The following is a 19,000-nucleotide window of genomic DNA, read 5'->3' as shown; positions in this document are numbered from 1 at the left end:
AAAGTGCACTTCCTCCCAGGATGAAATAAACATATGCTTCTGTCAGATGTCAGGCCTTTGCAATAAGAGTGGCAACAGTACTCGGCACTTAGGAAATGTTTGAAGAACATGAAAGAAACACGAGAGAGAGAGAGAGAGAGAGAGAGAGAGAGAGAGAGAGAGAGAGAGAGACTAACGTAACACAATCCTCCATTTGGTCTTTAAGATAACAAATAAGCCTTTGGAGTCAGAATTGGACAGAAGGAAGTAGTTATCATATATGTTGAAGTGTATTTTATTACTTTCAGCACTTTTATAAAATTCAGTATCTCAATGACATGTTTAAAACAGATTATATTCCTGAATGTTGAGCAATACACACATATATACCCCCCACTCTGTATGCAGTTAGGAGTGGGAAACTGTATCTACTGAAGATTTTTTAAGCCATCTTAAACTTAACTATTTCATATTGTAAAATGCTGCTAAGACAATGTACTCGGTGGCTATTAGGTTTCATCAGAAATTTAAATGCCACAAGAGGAAAGTTCAGGTTAAAAGAAGAGCAAAGCAACACAAGCCTGCTGTTTCCCAACCTGAACTCCTGGTACAGGAGCCGTAGCTAGTTTAGCTACACAGAGTCGGAACATGTCTGTTGAGGAGTTTCCAAAGGCACCATTCTTGGCCCTTTTGTGACCCCTGAGGCAGTCATGCCTAGAATTCTCAGCAATGAAGCATAAGGAATAAAGGAAGTTTTTTTTCCTCCCTATTCCATCCGACCCCTTCCTTCTGAATGCTTTTGGCAGACTTTATAGATGAAATTGAGCCCATTCGGATTGGTGACACCGGCATCCTCACCTATACACTTTTTCCCTCTCTCTGCTTTAAAACTCTCTGTGGCTAACTGAAACTCTTGGTATCCGTCTTTCTTTCCAAGCTGAGTCTATATATTGTTTTTGCTACTTTATAGAAGCAGGGTTTGGCATGGTAGGTGTCAGGGGCTGGGAGCAGGTGGAACGGTAGGTACTGGTCAAATTGAGCAAAATGTTAGTTATGAGAAATGTGTACAGTCTAGAGGTCATAGTCTCTTACTGGTGATGATATGACTTGCATACTTAAAGTCTGCTAAGGAACAAGATTGAATGCTAGGAAGAGACATTTGGAGATGACTGATACGTCTGTAGAACTGATAGGAGTGATGTGGTATGCCTTACATCTCTAAACTGATTAAATTATATACGACACATTAAGTCTGTATACTTTTTATGTTAATCATACTTCAGTTAAAAAGTCTTAAACAGAAAAGTAAATTTAATACAGATTTTTGGGATGTCTGTGATGTATTTAGAATCCGTATAAAGCAATGCTAATGAACTTACACACCAAAGCTTGTGAATGAATATTTTATTTTTATAAAGCTTATTATACAAAAGCAAGATATTGGAGAAAGCGTAGATTTGGGAAGTTGAGTTCTCTGTGATTCCACCTACTAGAAATCTGACTACTGACACTTCCCAGTATCTAAATGGCTCGGGTTTTCTGGGGGTTATTTTATTCGGAAGGCTGTGCTTCGGGGTTGAGGTTTGTGTAGTTTAGCGGTGGCTTGCTTGATCTGCATACCTGAGACCCTGGACTCCACCCCAAGTGCTAAAGAGGAAAAAGTGGGGGGGGGGAAGCAACCAGGTAGTTTTTGAGAGGCAAAGCTAGATGCTATTACATTATTACAATCATGGCATTGAGCCAAGTCGTTTTAAACAATGATATCACGGAAATAGCAGCCCTTCTATGATGACAGACTCGATGACAACGGTGATTATTTGGATATTTGTGGCGTGTCCACAACTACATTGATTTTGTTGCTTTTGAGCCATATTTGATATTGTTGGATTGTCTTCCAAACTTAGTTATCAAGTCTCTGTTTTAAAAAGTTGCTTGGATGAGCAGAGCTCTGTTTACTTTTTGGTATCCCCCTGACAATAACTGGCACACTCATTGTGTTGAAGCGTTCAGTCATAGACGCTTTACATTTTGGAAAAGACACAAGTTTTGGTTCAGCCCAACTGGCTTTTAATAGAACTTTATACTGGAGCAAGCTAACTCTGTGATCGCTGGCTTTCTCATCAGTAAAACGGGTGTCATTTCCCCAGCTGCTGGTCCTCATGTGACTGGACAGGGTGACACCACCCAGGTCCCTGTTACAGAGTCTATGCTCGCTCTATCCACTGAGCTTTTAGTTTTCTTCTTCTTTTGTATTTACAAGCTTGGCTTTATTCTCCCGCCTAGCCTTTCCTCCGCATGGCTTTACAACATTTAAGGACATCGCACTTTCAGGCCAGCTTTGCAAACTCCAGAAACCCAAACAGCCTACACGGCATGACAAAGGCCAGTTTGAACAACACTGCTGTTGCCCATGATAACAGCCTGGGTGGAACTGCTGGATTGCTGTTATCAGGGGACCCAGCCCTGTGTACCTGGCAACTCCTGTCTCCCACATCAGCATGTAAGGAGTTCCCATCCCAAACCTCATCCTTTCTGTTTCCAGGGCACACCCATCCCTTCCTGTAACCATGCGCTTTGGAAAACTTCCAGAGGTGTCAGCTATTTTTTTTTTTAAACCCAATGGCTAGTTTAGAATTATACTTAGAATTCATTTTACCAAAGAATCTGTTGGCACTCCTTTTTATCCCTTGGGTTAACTTAATGTCAGACATATTCTATATCTTTTCTGCATTTCTTTTTACTTATTTTTAATTTCCATTTTGCTCTGCCGACATGTCTGTCTGTACACCACATGCATGCCTGGTACCCATGGAAGCCAGAGAGGGCATCAGATCCTATGGAACTGGAATTACAGGCGGTTGTGAGCTGCTATGTGTATTCTGGGACCCAAACCCGGGTCCTGTGGAAGAGCAGTTAGCGCTAATAGCTACCAAGCAATCTCTCCAGCCCCATTAGTCTGTGTTTTTAAGGCAAAATGTATAATTAAAATGTTTAAATATCTTGCTAGTCTCTCATATTTTCTCATTGGTTTTACTTGGACAACTTTACACATTCGTGCTTGATATTCTAGATACTCTTAAAGTAAAATCAATCCCACCATTTGGTAGTATTGTTATGGAATATTGTACTTGTCTTCAGAATGCCAAAGTGCAGACCTGAGTTGACCTATCATTGACGAAGCATGTACCCAATATTAAAACAAACATATGTGTCACATCCTGAATCATATCACAAGTAAAATGTTCCATTCTTTACTTTCCAGCAACCCTCCTGCATGCTCGAAACTCAGTGTGAACCCCAAAGATAAGCAGAAGTTGGCAAAAGAAAAAGATTGGGTTTGCAAGTGCTTGCCTTGGGCATTTTTAGTATTTTTTCACAATTCTATTTTATTACTAACTGCCTTTATAATCTTAACACTTCCAATTCAATGATCGTAGCCTTCATGTGTGAGATTTATAGCTATATGTTTTGTAAATCTATGCTGAATAAGTTGTCTGATTAAGGTTTCAGCTTTGAGGAATAAGATCTCTATCCTTCTCTGAGTTTCTTCTTATTTTCATTGCACACGAAAGAAAGAATAGGAGAAGAACTGAAAAATAGAGGATGGTGGAAACTGAATTTGGTAACAAATAGTAGTGCTTGCTGGGTCCGGTGTTATTTTTGAATCTAAATGTTAGAGTTTTGTGAAGACAGCAGGTAATTAAACAACTCCTAGATGAGATCTTATTGCGCAGGTACCAAGTTCAGCACTACACACCACAACTTAGCATCCTGGCAATCCAGCAGCAGAGATGGTGAGGTTTTCTGACAAGGAGAATGAGAGTTTATAGGTTTGTCTAAAGTCAACCTGGCAGGAAGTGCCAGCGTTGGGACTCCAAGCCAGGAGCTGGCAGTCTGAAGCCTGGACTCTTTCCATTAGAAGCCATCACCACAGGTGGCTTTATCTGTGTTGGAGGCCAGGGGTTTAGGTGTGAGGGGCATCTGTTGCAATGAAGTCTTGCTTCTAGTACTATGCTAAACTAGGCAGTATTGTATGATCTGGCGGGCCTTTGTAGAACAATGAAAAAAAATGTCCAGTAACTAAACCATACCTTTCTGGATTTACTTACGTTTTCCTAACATTAATTAGAATCAGAAACAGGATATTTATGTCACAGTGTCATTTATATTGTTATAAGTAGTATTATACACAGGAACTAAAGTTTATTGACCTTTCGCAGTTCAGCATTTTTTACTGTTCATTGATATTACTGGCTTTGGATTATAGTCTGAAGTTATGAAATGTATACAGTTTATAAATATACATTAATGATATAAAATAAAATTTTTGGTAATTTTAAACTCACTATAAGTCAAAAATTTCATCATAGTGGTATTTTAAAGTTAAGTACTTTGGCATTTTTTGGGAAATATTCTTAAACGTGCATATTTTAAAAATTGTATGAGTGTTGGATTTTTAAGCAATCTGGACAAAAGTGTAAGTGTAAGGAATTAAATTTATAAAACAATTCCATAAATTTTATTTATACTAGAATAATACTGAGCACCTCTTTAACATTATTTGGAGAACATTTAAAGATGTATTTTAATTAATCAAGTCTCTAATGAATCTTATGCACTGGATACATTTCTTAGGCTTACTTCAGTTAATATTATTTAACATCATAAAATATTTCATGTGTCACAAACTACTTAGTCTATCTTCAATTACTCCTATGTCTACTTCCTCATTTCCACATAAGATTAAACTAAATAAATAAGATTAAGCTAAGTTTCTGCTGTTTTGCACTAGCTATTTTCTGGGTTCGGCTTCTATTGTCTCTATCAGCCTGATGGTACACTTTCATTTTGCCTACCTAAAAATAATGTCAAAGGAACATCACTAGCCTCCTTCTCGACCTGCCTGCCATCTCCAGCTGTCACCCAAGTTCTCTGACTCCTTTTACAGCAAAATTCCTGAAAAATATTAGCAAGCTTTGTCTTCTGGGCTTATTGCCTTCAATGTCGTCTTAAATCACTAATCTGAACTTTTTCCATCATTTGCTGAGGAGTTCATGATCAGAATAGCCGTGAATCTAGGAAGGCCACTCATCTGTGTCAAAGTCTTGAGTGGTTCTCTACACACAGGAATTATCCAAAACCCTTTATTTCTTCTGTTTTCCATTCTTTTCATTTTCATACTTTGACTTCTCTAACCTTAGACTCCATTACTTGGCTCTGCAAACATGGTCCCAACACTGCCTTGGTATATTCCGTTCTCCCTGCCTGAAATGCTTTTCTTTTAGATAGGCCTTCCACCCTCTGAGAAGTCCCCACGACCATTTTTATCTTATTATTTCCCATCTCTCTGTCACATAATGCCATTACCTCTGGTTTCAGTCAGCGATGCTAATAAAGGCACTGTGAATGCTTACCGCCCTTTCCACTGCCTGTTTCCCTGGTACTTTGAGCTGTAAAGATCTTAAGTACAGCCAGTGTCTTCGCATGCAGAAGAGAGTGGTTCAACATTGAGTGATATCTGCGCATGGATCCTAGGTAATGATTACACACTGTCTGCAAGAAAAAGCATTGAAAGATCAGAACAAGAAAGTCTTAGAAATGAGCAGGCAAAGGGACTCATGGCATTGGGAACCAAGTAGGTGAATCTATGTCTCAAGCTAACTCCCATGAGAGAGTGCCCTCACAGAGGACTGGACCATGGATGCTGATTCCATGACTCAAGACACTAGCTTTCCTCCTTGGCCAGCTCAGAGCTTGTGCAATAGGTCTGTGAAGAACAACCCTGTGATGGAGGTTGCACATGGTGAAAACTAGGCTTTGGTTTTCACCAAAGCTGTCACCAAAGGCCTTTTCTGCCAGGAGGAGAGAAATCTTAGGTTATCTGCTGGACTTGAACTTGCTGTCCAAGTTCCTGGGTAGGAAATGCTACTCCCATGGATTACAACATGGGTTTTGACCTTAACTGTGTGGAAATTGCCAGTACTACTTATTAGTTTGATTTCATCAAGCATTTTGAGTACATGGTAAAGGCAATTCATTCTGCTTATCACAGAGAAATAATGGTGTTTTCCTTCATGATATCAAGGAGGAGTGTATCTGGAATTTATGGTATTTGGGGGATGTATCTCTTGGCTCCCCGATCTAAGGATAACTGTCAAAGGGTAACTGCAGCAATATAATTCACTAAAGATAAGGCAATTAAGACTTCTGACAACAGAGAGATGAAGGTGGCGTAACCTTGTTAGCTTGCAGCACTGGATAAGGGTGGGAGGCATCTATAGTGGGAATCAGGAGTTCAAGGCCAGTCTGGGAATGTATGATACTCGTCATTAAAAAAGAAAAGAAAAACAAAGAAAGAAAAGGAAGTGTAAGGCATAGAAGTTTTATTTGGTATAAGAAATAGTCTCTACTCAGTCCTTTAAAAGGAGTTAGCTTTACATACTCTTCTTATTTTATTTATTTATTTATTTGGTTTTATTTATTATTTGGTTTATTTCTTCTTTCTCAAAGTTCCCACACATCTTTGTTGCCTCAAATGGCGTCTCTAATGAAATTAAGTAGAACATTGGAGCCTGATAGTACATGCCCACGGGAAGCATCCTTATATAGGATTGTAGAGAATATAAATGAAAGAAAGTATGATCTCTTGTGCTCTCTTTTCTCTCTCTCTCTCTCTCTCTCTCTCTCTCTCTCTCTCCATCTCTCTCCATCTTATGTGTATTTAACAAAAATTTTCATGAATAAGTTAATTCAAGATCAATATTTATGCTCTCAGAGTATGACCATGGGGATAAATATGAAATAAATTTGACTTCTTCCCATACTGCTCATTATTATTTGATGAAAGGTTCAATACTGGGTTTTAATTGTTAGAGCTCAAGAAAGAGAATGTCATTAATAACAGTTTTCTTCTGCAGGTTTCTCTCAAGCAAATCAGTTCAACTATGGAGCTGACAATCCTGCATTGGGAAACCATGTCCAGTTAGTTTCGTCTTTGCAGTCAATTACTTGTGATGTGGAAAAAGATTCAAGTCATTCAACTCAAATTACATGTTATACCAGGTCTGTTTAGACGCGCCTTTAATAACGGTATTTTCATCATGTCAGAAAGCAGTCATGTAGATTGGTGTTTTAACAGTTTGATCACTCTGCCCATTACAGGTAGCAGTTCTGGTTACCAGTCATTCGATTTGATTTCATAATGGTGATATGAAATTAGTTTATGCCTTTATTATGGTCAATAATAATGCTCTTTATACATGATGGCATCATAAATTTAAACTCTACACTCATTCTAGTAGAGTTATTGACGCTATCATTTTTATCATTATTGAACACTTCCAAGAAATGAATGGCTGCTATTTGTAATCAGTAATGGTATGTCCCAAAATATCCATATCATGCTCTCCTATTCAGTTTAATCGACTTATTCAAATATTCCTATATTTAACATGATTAAAGATGATCATTTCGTGTGGTGACATTTCAAGTTCTTTGCTGTCACCTCAAATTGACTTTAGGGGAAATTTTAAAGCATTTTAAAATGCAACTTCTAATGCCGACGTAAGCCCGTGTTCTGAAGGGTTTTATCTGCATTAGGCTTGCCGCCTGTTTGCGGGCTGTAGGAACTTTTAAGGGAGACCTTATCCACAGCTTTTGAAATGCACGGCACAAGGTGACTACCGAGTGTACCCAGGCGGCACACTTTGTGTGATTGGCATTGCTGGATGTGGTACCACTTACTTTACTTTTTGATACAAACTCATATGCCTACCCACAATGAGCATGTGTTATATGCTATGGTAATTGGCTATACAGGGTGGTTTAGAGTGAAATTCTATTCATGATATAAAAGTGGATCTTGCAGTAGTCAGTTGTGACTCGAGGTTTTATTTCAGCAACTTTGCAGACTGGAGCAGTAGTTTTCATTATCACCGTAGGCTGAAAGAAGTCACCGTGTATCTCATTTATTTTCAGAGCAATGCCAGAAGATACCTACACTGTTCGAGTCAGTGTGGATGGCGTGCCTATTGCAGAAAAGAACACTTGCAAAGGCCTCACCAGCAGCCGGGCATGCAGCTTCAGTGTAAGTAGGATCTTTCCATGGCCAATAATTGCGTTTACGCTTTTCTGACAAAACTGAACGTTTTTAGTTTTATAGATCGCTATCCACCTCCACATTAAAAGATGTATTAACAAGTAGCAAAATGTAATTTTCCATTTTAATTGACTTCCGTAGTAACTGAGCCCGTTTCACTGATGCTTTGTTTCTATCGCCTTTATCAATGAATTAAATGCTCACACCCTCAACTCTTTTTCCTGTTCATCATTTATTTCCCCTCCTTTGAAATTCTGCTATTGGTTTGACTTTCTTCTTTCTCTCTTACAAGGGAGTCACCCCTCCATTTTACGTGGTAATGTTAACGATTCTTCCTTCTATATTATTGCTGATGTAATGAGCCTAAAGGAACGCACTCACCCCTCCAATTTAAGTTTTTATAAATAATGGTATTTATGAGAGTATGTTTCTCCAAATGTTGTCATTCTTTAAAATTCCACTTAGGTTTCAAGTTGTTCATTATTAAATACCAAGATGTCCCAGTGCTACTTACGATGATCAATTTTGTCCATTAGCATTGGTCTTTCCGTAATCAATATTAACTTTTATCACATGCTAGTATTTGTCTTTTTTTATCAGCTATCTCTCACTTTGCTTTGCAAAAAGAAATGAACATGTTATTTGAGTGATTGTTCCTAATGATCAATGTGTTATTTACTGTTTGTCTGGTAGTGTTCTAAGTATTTAGTGATTGTTAGCTTTTAGATTATACACCAATCTCATTTTTGGATGCTCATATTATTATCTATGAAACTGATTCTTGGAAGACTTTCATTACTTACACATAATCCCATGACTAGTAGGTGGTTGAGCTTAAATATCAATTTGGGCCCCTTCATGCACGTACTCCAGCATGTCTGAAAAGAAGGTATTTGTTTCTAATTTGTTGCTGCAACAAATCATCCTAACAGTGGCTTGCTATGCAAGCAGCCTATCCCATAGCTCTGTAGATTGGAAGTCTGATTCGGGTCTAAGTTGGCAAGGTGTCTATGAGGGGCTGTTTTCTTTTCAGAGACTCTAGAGAGAGGACATGTTTCCCTGAGTTTTCTTGCTGCTGGATGCTACCCACATCCCTTAGCTCCTTCCTGTTCATCTCTCTTTGTCTCAAAACCAGAAATGGCAGCCTAATCCTTCGTTACATCTCTCTCACTTGGCTCCCAATGTCATTTCAAGGCCAGCTACTTTGAAGTCTTCAGTCTACTTGTAGACATCTGTGTACACCCGGATGTACTCACAGATTGGAATACAAGTGCCTTCGGGGGCTTTTGTCATGGGTATTGGAGTTTCTGCCACACTGATGACCTTCCTGTAATTAAGAATTTGCACTGTATTGCTCAAGAATATTATCATTTGCATAGTGATTAAGCCTTGCTGAGATTTTCCTACTCTTCATTTTTATGTTTTGAAATATACTTTGCTACTTATTTTTCTTGAGAAGACTAATCAAAAGCAGGTCTTAAAGATGCATTTCATCCACTCCTGAAAGTCTTTACTGCTTTCACTGCTTACAAAGGGACGGTTGACTTTTAAAATTCCAGACTGCAGATGTCATGAAACGCAAAACAGTTTTCACAGAAGAAAAGATCTTGGGAAAAAAAAATAGAACAGAAAATGTCCTAAACTTAATTTTCTGTTTTTAAGTTTAGTTTTTTAATTTCATTTTGCATTCCAACCACAGTTCTCTCTCCCACACCTCCTCCTGCTCTGCCTCACCTCCCCCTTCAGCCCTTTCCCCATCCACTCTTCCCAATAGGTAAGGGCTCCCATGGGGAGTCAACAAGGCCTGGCCCATTAAGTTAGAGCAGGACCAAGCCCCTTCCCCCTTCACTAAGGCTGAGCATGGCATCCCACCATACGGAATGGTCTCCAAGAAGCTAGCTCATGTACCAGGCACAGACACTGGTCCTGTGGTCAAGGGCCCCTCAGTTAGACCCAGCTACACAACTGTCTCCCACATGCAGAGGGCCTAGTTAGGTCCCATGGGTGCTCCACAGCTGTCAGTCTAGAGTTCATGAGTTTCCATGAGTTTGGTTCACCTGTCTCTGTAGATTTCATCTAAACTTCATTTTTTTTTTTTAAATCTGAAAAACTATCTTGACCGTCAGATTATGGAAATACAAATGATACAAAAAACAGAATCCTGAAATTAGTATCAAAATAGAGGAAGGCTTGGTAATTGACATGTTTACTAATATTTTACAGGCAAAAAGTTTCAGAACCCCAACAATAAGGAGCATCACACCTTTGTCTGGGACTCCAGGTCTGTTCTGTGGCACTTGAAATGTTTTGGGATTTGTGGCAATTGATTTATTTTTAGCATATAGAAGTATATTTAATTTATAAATATTAGTTTTCTGATTATAAAAATAATGACTAATTTTAAAAATTATTTTTGAAGGGTGAATCTTAATCACTAATGTTTTTTCCTTGTCAGAGATTTAGCTAGTGTTCATCGTGATAACATGATCTTAACAGTTTATAGTCTTGTTTATATGTGAGAAGGCTCTTTTCTTCAGCCTGGCCTAACGGAAGTCCTAATTGTTGTCAAGAATTTTGTGACAGGCATGGTATCATATACCTATAACTCCAAAACTCAGGAGATGAAGGCGAGAGTTAGGTGACATACAGTGAGAGTTTGTTTCAAAAAGGTTGATTTAAAAAATAATAACTTGTTATAAAACTTCCTCCTTTTCTGATGTATGCCACCAAATTGTTCTAAGGTTTATTTTTAATTGTCTCCTTTTAAATGTTGTTCATTTATTTTGGCTTTTTAAATAAATTGACTCAAGAACTTGTTATGTACCCCTGGTTGACCTGAAACTCACTTTGCAGAGCAGTCTGGGCCTGAATTTACAGCCATTCTTCTGTTTCTGTTTGCCAAGTGTTAGAATCCCCTGTGTGAACCCCACTCCAGCTTCTTGCCTTAATTTAATGGGAGTCATGTTTTTTTATACTAGGAATTCTTTGTCTCAATGATGTTAAATGTTCAAATTTGTCATATATGTAGGAAATATATTTTGAATTTATAATTTCCCTTAAACTTTCATTAATAGTTTTCTGTGAAGTAATTTTCTTCATTCAATGTGTAGATTCTAATATCTCTTTTTTCTTCCTGTTTATTCTGGGCAAGACCATAACATCCTGACTATATAAATATGATGTAATACTTCCATCTAGTTTTCAGGAGTTTTTTTTTTAATTTCATTTTTATATTGTTTTTCATTTAAGTTACATTTTTTTAACCGTTGGAATAAGTGGAACTTCTTTCTTTTCAAGTAAGTTAAGTATTGGCTCAAGCTAAATTTATTAAGGATTTCATACTGTTATTCATTTTATAGCACATTAATCTTTGAGTCTTCAGTGGTGTTCATTCATGTTTTATTGTATCTTGAGCTATTTCAAAACCATTCTGGAAAATAGCATTGAACAATCAGTATAGGTGTCTGGATTCTGGTTTTATGGGAAAATCTAATGGTGTTTTGGAATGAAATGTACAGATAGATATTCTCAAGCAGAATGAATTTGAGGACTTGGCTTGTTTTGCTTTCAGGGACATTGATAACAATTCAAGGCAGGCTCTTCACTGACGTCTACGGAAGTAACACTGCGTTGAGCTCAAATGGAAGAAATGTCAGGATTTTGAGGTAATCTTTTATTGTGGAAATATTACAATATTCTTATAGCTTAAATATGATACCATAAAAGTAGTAGAGTCTTCGAGGTATAAAAGCCGACTGCCATTGGCTGGAACTGGTCGGGGTTTCAGTCAAAGAGGAAGAAAACCAGATTAGAGTTGATTCCTTCTTTTCTTGTCTGATATCACTCCCTTTCCTGTGAAGGCAAAGCCAGTAATAATCAGGTTATAGCCACGAAACTTCATTGATAGACAACCTTATTCCTTATCCAGCCACATTTCATTCACGTGGACATATCCGAGGCCTGGAAGGCATAGCTCAGCCAAGGTTTGTAAGCTTCTAACACAAATCTACACCCTTCTACTGCAGTGTGACAGAGGGGAGAGTTGAGGAAGTAGGCACGGCCAACAGATGGTGAACAGCCAGGGCTTTAGTCTTGCTTGCTCTATTTACCAGCTATGTGCCAGATGTGGGCTAGTCCAATAACAGCGTCACGTTTTGGATTGGAGACCTTCGCTGACCTTTGCTGTCATGAAATGTTTCCCTGTAGCATGTGTGAGCTTATCTCAATCCTTTCTTTTTTTGTAGATATTATATACACTATACATATACATACACATATACGGTATTCCACCTGCAAGTATGCCTGAAGGCCAGCAGAGGGCACCAGATCTCATTACAGATAGTTGTGAGCCACCATGTGGTTGCTGGGAATTGAACTCAGGACCTCTGGAAGAGCATTCAATGTTCTTAACCTTTGAGCCATCTCTCCAGTCTCTCAACCCTTTCTGAAAGACAGAAAGGTATCTGTCTCCTACCTAAGGAAGTGTGGATACCACACTATTGATTTCAGGGTGCTTCTTGCCTACTGAATGCTTGTATTATACAGATGAATGGATAAACTCAATCTACAATTTGTACAGCAGTTAAAAGACTTGTTAAATACTAAAAAGAATATAGATCGCGCTTTCACACATCTGGTTTTCTAAACAAGCAGTGCAAAGATTTGTACTAAATGAAATCAGCCTGATATATTGTGAGCCAGAACTCTCAATTAAATCAGGGTAGTATATGATGTTTTACAATAGTTTCTGATGGATCTCTGTACATAGGAAAATAGGCACAAGAGAAATATTTTACGTGCACAACTTAGTGTAAGTAAAGACTATCGGCTCCCATATAATTGAGTGTTGTGAATGGCTTGTGTTACAGCTACTAGACAGAATTTTCTCACTTACCTTTGCCTATAATGATTTTAAGAATGGAAGCTCTAAGCTTCAAAAGGAGACTGTGAGCCAGCAAATTGGCTCGGCAGGTCAAAGTGTTCGAAAAGAAGCCTATCTGTCTGAGTTTGATCCTCAGAGCCCATGGTGGAACTTTGACCTCCACATGTAAGTATTCAAGTCTCAGCCTGTGCAGAGAGCCTCATATATGACATCATACACAATAATTAACAAACTTAATTTTGAAAAAAAGAGATTCTTCTCCCTACCATTAGAATTGATATTTTGGGCCATGCCAGGAAGTCAATGAAACCTGTTTTATGAAATCATTCAGAAGGGGCCTCAGAGCTCAAGCTACCCAACCCTTGTAGCCTAGAAATCTTGAGAGGTTACAGGCAAGTGTAGGGACCTTTCATCTACTAAGAGGATGAGGATTCTTAAACACCCAGTGATCTCATCTGCACCTTGTTAATAATGACACTGAGGCTCCCGAGACACTTATGCTACCTGAGTTGCAAAGGGCCTGTGCACTGGGAACAAAGTCAGGAGACCTACTTGTCAGGCCTTGTCCTTTGTCCTTTCAGACAAATTTCCCAAACTGGCCTGCATATGAAGTTCACAGGTTTTTGGTCTAGAAGTTTCAATAAGGAAAATTCACTATATATATATATATATATATATAGTGCTATTTTAGACACATACATTTTTTTGGTCAGGGGAATTAGCACATGTGAGAAACACGGAAACTTGGGTTTGAATTCTTACTGTACCCTCTCAACTAGCTAGACGTGGACCAGCTACTTCATATCTTTGCTTCCGTTTCTTCATCTTCAAATGGGAAAAAAAAAGGGAGAGTAATAATTATTGAATTATAGCATGATCACAATGGTTAACTATATCTAACAAGAGCCTCTGTTAGCTGCTAAATTTATTATTTAGTTGGAATAAGGCAGAAGGTTAAAAGGAGAATTTGATTTGACAAAGCTCAATTTCCTTTGAGGCCAAGACAGTCTATGGGACCTCTGACAGTGGAGCCAGTCTTTATCCCTAGAGCACAAAAGGACTTCGGGAGCCCATTCCATATGAGGGATACTGTTGCAGCCCAGATACAGCAAGGAGGGTCTAGGCCCTCCCCCAAATGATGTGACAGACTTTGACTGTCCCCCATGGAAAGCCTCACTACCACTTTAGTATTGCTTGCTCTATTTACCAGCTATGTGCCAGATGTGGGCTAGTCCAATAACAGCGTCACGTTTTGGATTGGAGACCTTTGCTGACCTTTGCTGTCATGGAATGTTTCCCTGTAGCATGTGTGAACTTATCTCAATCCTTTCTTTTTTGTAGATATTATATACACTATACATACACACACACACACACACACACACACACACACACACACACACACACACACACAGACACACACACAGACACACAGAGAGGGTGGAGATAGATTGGGGGGTTGGTGGGGAGGAGGGGAGGGCCAGGGAATGAGGAGATGGATATGTAAATAAGAGTGCTTCTAAAATTAAAAAAAAAAGAAAAATACATACATTGTACAAAGACAGAGTCTTTAATAAATGATTCTGGCAAAATTGAATGAAAAAAAAAACAAAAAAAAATCCAATATTATGGTTAAATGCAGTATATTTATGAATTTACACATATATGTAACAACAACAAAGTTGTCATAAATTTGAAAGGGAGCAGGGGGAATAGTAACACAGGATGGGTCTGAGGGAGGAAGGAGAGTGGGAAAATCTAAATATGTTTTGATTTAGGAAAACGAGAAAAAGGACTGTTTACAAAAGGACATTTAAAACACGAGAATTTCCTTCTAAAGAAGTCATGATTTTTTTTTTTTTTATAGTTCACATCTCTATGTAGCTTGGAATTCAGTTCACAGAAGCTGGGTGGTGTGTTCTCATGCTACAAATGATAAATTCTGGCATCACAAAATACTTGTCAACTGGGAGCCTCCAAAGCATTTGGTGATGACATCGAGCGTTCTGGTGTTTAATTCCTACACATTAAACTTACAAAAATATATGTTATTTGACTTGATTAAACTTTCAGTGGATAAGTCCACATTTTGTTTCATGCTTAATTTATACTGAAAGTGCGATTATCACGTTTAGTGATTTTTCCCAGAAAAAGTGTCTGTCGCAAAAGTCTCACATTCACAGATGTGTCCCAATGCCAAGAGCAAGAGCGGACACAGTGATGATGAGAAGATGTGTAAAGAGTGACTGAGGGGGAAAATAAGATAGCCATTGAGTTGGTAAAAGAGAATTTTATTAAATATGACTTGGTTTTTTCCTATATACAGAGTTTATATTGGAGGAATGCCCTGTGAACTCCTCCATCCACATTCTGATGACTTGTAAGTAATTAAAATAATTTTTAAAATAAAAATTCACATGGATATAATAATCTTAAGTGGTAATCATTAGCAACGATGCATAACTATATGTTATAATAATTATCTTGCATGTAGTAGAGTAGCATTCATTTATGTAACTGGCTTCTTCCTTATACATATCTATATTTTGTTAATGTAGTATAATATTCAGGGTTCTTATGTACATAAAGTTATTTCTTAGTAGAAATAACTTTATAAAACCATTTTTTCACTTAATAGCATTGCAAACTCTTTAAAAAGTAACATTAACATGCCGGGCGTTGGTGGCACATGCCTTTAATCCCAGCACTGGGGAGGCAGAGACAGGCGGATCTGTGTGAGTTCGAGACCAGCCTGGTCTCCAGAGCAAGTGCCAGGAAAGGCTCCAAAGCTATACAGAGATACCCTGTCTCGAAAAACCAAAAATAAAATAAAAATAAATAAATAAAAATAAAAAGTAACATTAACAAAGATACCAACATAAATCACAAGCTATTTCTCTGATAAATGGATTTGATTGAAATAGCTTCCATAAAGCCTGAGAAATGATTGATTTTCTTGAAACTTTTAGTTGAAGCAATAGCTGCCATCTGGGCCTGGGCTGTGAAGTAATGCTATGTTTTAGGGAGTAATGGTATCTAAATAGTCAATACGAACTTTGACGCAAGTGTGTTTGCTTTGCTAGGTATGGTCTAAGACTCGACCAGCCCAATGGAGATATAGGGTCTGTGACATGTAAGACGACTGGGACTTACATTGGTAAGTGCTGATCTCCTCTTGTCCGAGCCTGGATCTTCCTTGGTTTATTTTCTCCTAGACATTCCCCAGGTTGTTTTCCCCTCAAACCCATAACTTTGTTTTTATTTTCCTAAGGTTTGCATGTGATGTAACTAGTGTTTTCTGTCTTTACTGTCTCTCCCCTGTCAGAGGATCCATGACTAATTCTGCTGCTGTATTTTTATTCATTAATTTAGCAACTTCCTCCCCCCTCACACTCCAAATATATGGATCTTTTAATTCCTTAAGGTTTTATTAGCACAAATTAGCTATTCATAAGAGTTTCACATGACTTTTCATGCATTTCTAGAATGTGTTATATCATAGCCACTCCATTCCGGTCTCCTGACTCTCTCTCTCTACCTCCCATAACACAGCTTTTAATTCCTGAGTGAACTTCCCCCCTCCTGTCTCAGGCCCCATGTAAACATTCTAGCCTGAACATTTCAGATAAAAGTGTTGGCCAGGAACTATTCCTCAGACCCGTTTTCCCTTCTCAAACCTCCGTTTTTTTTTCTGTGATAACCTTATCACAAAGGTTAGTTCTCTGTGTTATTGCTTTTGACGGAGATAATGTGTTGTGTTAGAAGGACATGAACTTTGTTTTCATTGTATCTGTTCCTACTGGCCAAAGCCCCAAACTATTCCATAGCTTCTGAATGGATGTAAGGACTTAGGTCTGCACACATATATGCATATGTGTGCATCTCTTACCATTCATCCTTTGTAATCATATTTTGTACATACTTTTAAAATAGTTCGATTTTCACTGCATTGGGGATTTACAGGTCAAGTATTTTTTTATAAATTTCTCTAAATTTTAATCAGCCTTTTAATTTAGAGTTATTGTTGTCTTCTGATTGAGAATTTAATTGATTGTGTATTTTAATCAATTCCAGGTCATCACAATGTCAGCTTCATCTTAGACAGTGATTATGGAAGGTAGGCCATTCTGTAAATAATAATTTTCATAATTTATTCAAATGGATAAGTAAAGTATCTATTTACTTTGCTCTATTGATGTAGAGATTAAAGGATTAGTCATTTTCTTCACCAAAATTTACATTTAAAGAGTCCATAACTCCTGCTCACTTATAACTTGTGACTCATAAAAATTCCCTTTCTATTATTGGGAATCTAACTTATAAAAATGATGAAAAGGGACAGTGTAATTATGGTCTGGAAAGAGTGTTACTTTATGTCTTGATCCTCTTCTGTTTTAATTGTCATTCTTTTCAGAACAAAACTAAAATTTGTTTTGCATTCATGACAAAGCCTCATGGATTAATGTTACCTGATATTTTCCTTAATATATCCATACTCAGAATGTTGAGATGGTGATAAAGTTTCAAGACTGTGTCTTAGTGCCACTACTAATAATATAGAACTGTGCCTTTGAGGAAAACCAGAATTTATATCCAAATTTCCTATTCCCATATTTCAGTAATGATACCTTCATATATCTATAGAAAAATAAGAATGTGTACATCTCATTGTGTTGCAAGCTCTTGTTACATACAGTGATAAAACAGTGGCAAGCATGGTATTAGGGGTGTTACCTATGCAATCTAGTTTCATCTTCCAAATAACCTATAAAGCGGTCTGTCTTTCACCCCATTTCTCACTGGAAAAAATGAGATGAATATTGAATAGATCATCAGACACATCTGGTGATGAGAACCAGCCAATTCACGCTAAGTCCATGCCCTGGTCATATCATCTCAGCACTCTGCCGTGACTGAGGGAGGGGTTCAGCCTTCAGTAGTGTGTCTTACCACTCTCTAAAATTCCGACCTCAGAGTCTTACCAAGCAGGACTAATGCGCTCTTGGGAACATTTGAAGTTGTGTGTTGGGGCAGCATTTTCTGACTGTCAGTAAAACTGTGAGTGCTAATGACTCTTGTGAGCAAGACCATGATGCATCAGACTTCAAGGAATTGCTTTGCTCCAAATGTCATAATGTCTTTCCTTGAGAAAACGAGCTAGTTGACAGACATCCAAATGCATCACGCTATTCAGCATCTGATACTAATAAAATCAATAGTAGATAGGCCTATTGATTTCTTTTAGTGATTGAAGAAGGGCTGGGGTGGTTAAAAGTGTGGAATTAATGACAGCAGGGCGATGAAAGCAGATGGTGTCATTCCTGTCCGTGACAGTATCACAGGCTGAGGGAGGGATTCAGAGTTGGACCCTCCCTGCATGGAGCTGCAGTTACAATTAGGTCAAGGTCTGCTAACATTGTTTTTGGAGATCATTTAGTCCCAAACACATAGAAACAAACATTTTATAACAAAATGATGCTTGAGCCGGATGCTTTGTTATAGATCAATGTGGGTTGGAAGAGAAACACGAAAATGAATATAATTCCAGAACAAATCAGGGTAGAAGATACGTAAAATGCATTAGAAAACATCCTTGAAAATTATTCAAGGTGAATACCTTAGAGTTCAATGTGACTTAATAGCTACTCTCCGTAGGAACAGACCGATGTCCAAAGGATTTGTAAATTAGGCAGTAGAATTTTACCCAAGAGTTTATAAAACAGTGCTGACTTTTAAATGATTTCTAGAACCACCTAGAATTCTTTTAGGCTCTCCATCTCCTTCTCTCTAAGATGAAATAAAATGAATTCTTGCTGCCGAGTCTCTATAAAAAAGTATTAATTGTCAAATCCATCACACATCTCTCAGAGAAGCAATTACTCTAAAGTAAATGGTTTGAGTGATCCAGGCTGAATAGGATTGTACAATGTACATAAATCAGGCTTCTGCAGCCGCAGACTCAGAGTCCATCTGAAAACCCAGCAAAGGCTGCTCAGGAAAGCTCATACCTGTAACCTCAGCATCAAGATGCTGAGACAGGT

At 38.0% G+C, this 19,000-nt stretch overlaps 1 protein-coding gene across 1 annotated transcript in view; it reads left to right on the top strand.

The window, feature by feature from the left end:
* Positions 1-19,000, top strand: part of Pkhd1l1 (PKHD1 like 1) — a 142,033-nt gene that overhangs the window by 2,536 nt on the left and 120,497 nt on the right. The window contains exons 3-9 of the mRNA XM_035449642.1: positions 6,897-7,041; positions 7,957-8,065; positions 10,301-10,358; positions 11,649-11,742; positions 15,286-15,339; positions 16,043-16,116; positions 17,034-17,076. Of these exons, the coding sequence (XP_035305533.1) occupies positions 6,897-7,041; positions 7,957-8,065; positions 10,301-10,358; positions 11,649-11,742; positions 15,286-15,339; positions 16,043-16,116; positions 17,034-17,076 (577 nt within the window). The remainder of the gene's footprint in view (positions 1-6,896; positions 7,042-7,956; positions 8,066-10,300; positions 10,359-11,648; positions 11,743-15,285; positions 15,340-16,042; positions 16,117-17,033; positions 17,077-19,000) is intronic.

The sequence above is a fragment of the Cricetulus griseus genome, chromosome 10 (assembly GCF_003668045.3).
Source record: "Cricetulus griseus strain 17A/GY chromosome 10, alternate assembly CriGri-PICRH-1.0, whole genome shotgun sequence".
Lineage (NCBI taxonomy): Eukaryota > Metazoa > Chordata > Mammalia > Rodentia > Cricetidae > Cricetulus > Cricetulus griseus.
The sequence above is the reverse complement of the archived record's forward strand: the minus strand, read 5'-3'. Positions and strand labels throughout refer to the sequence as shown.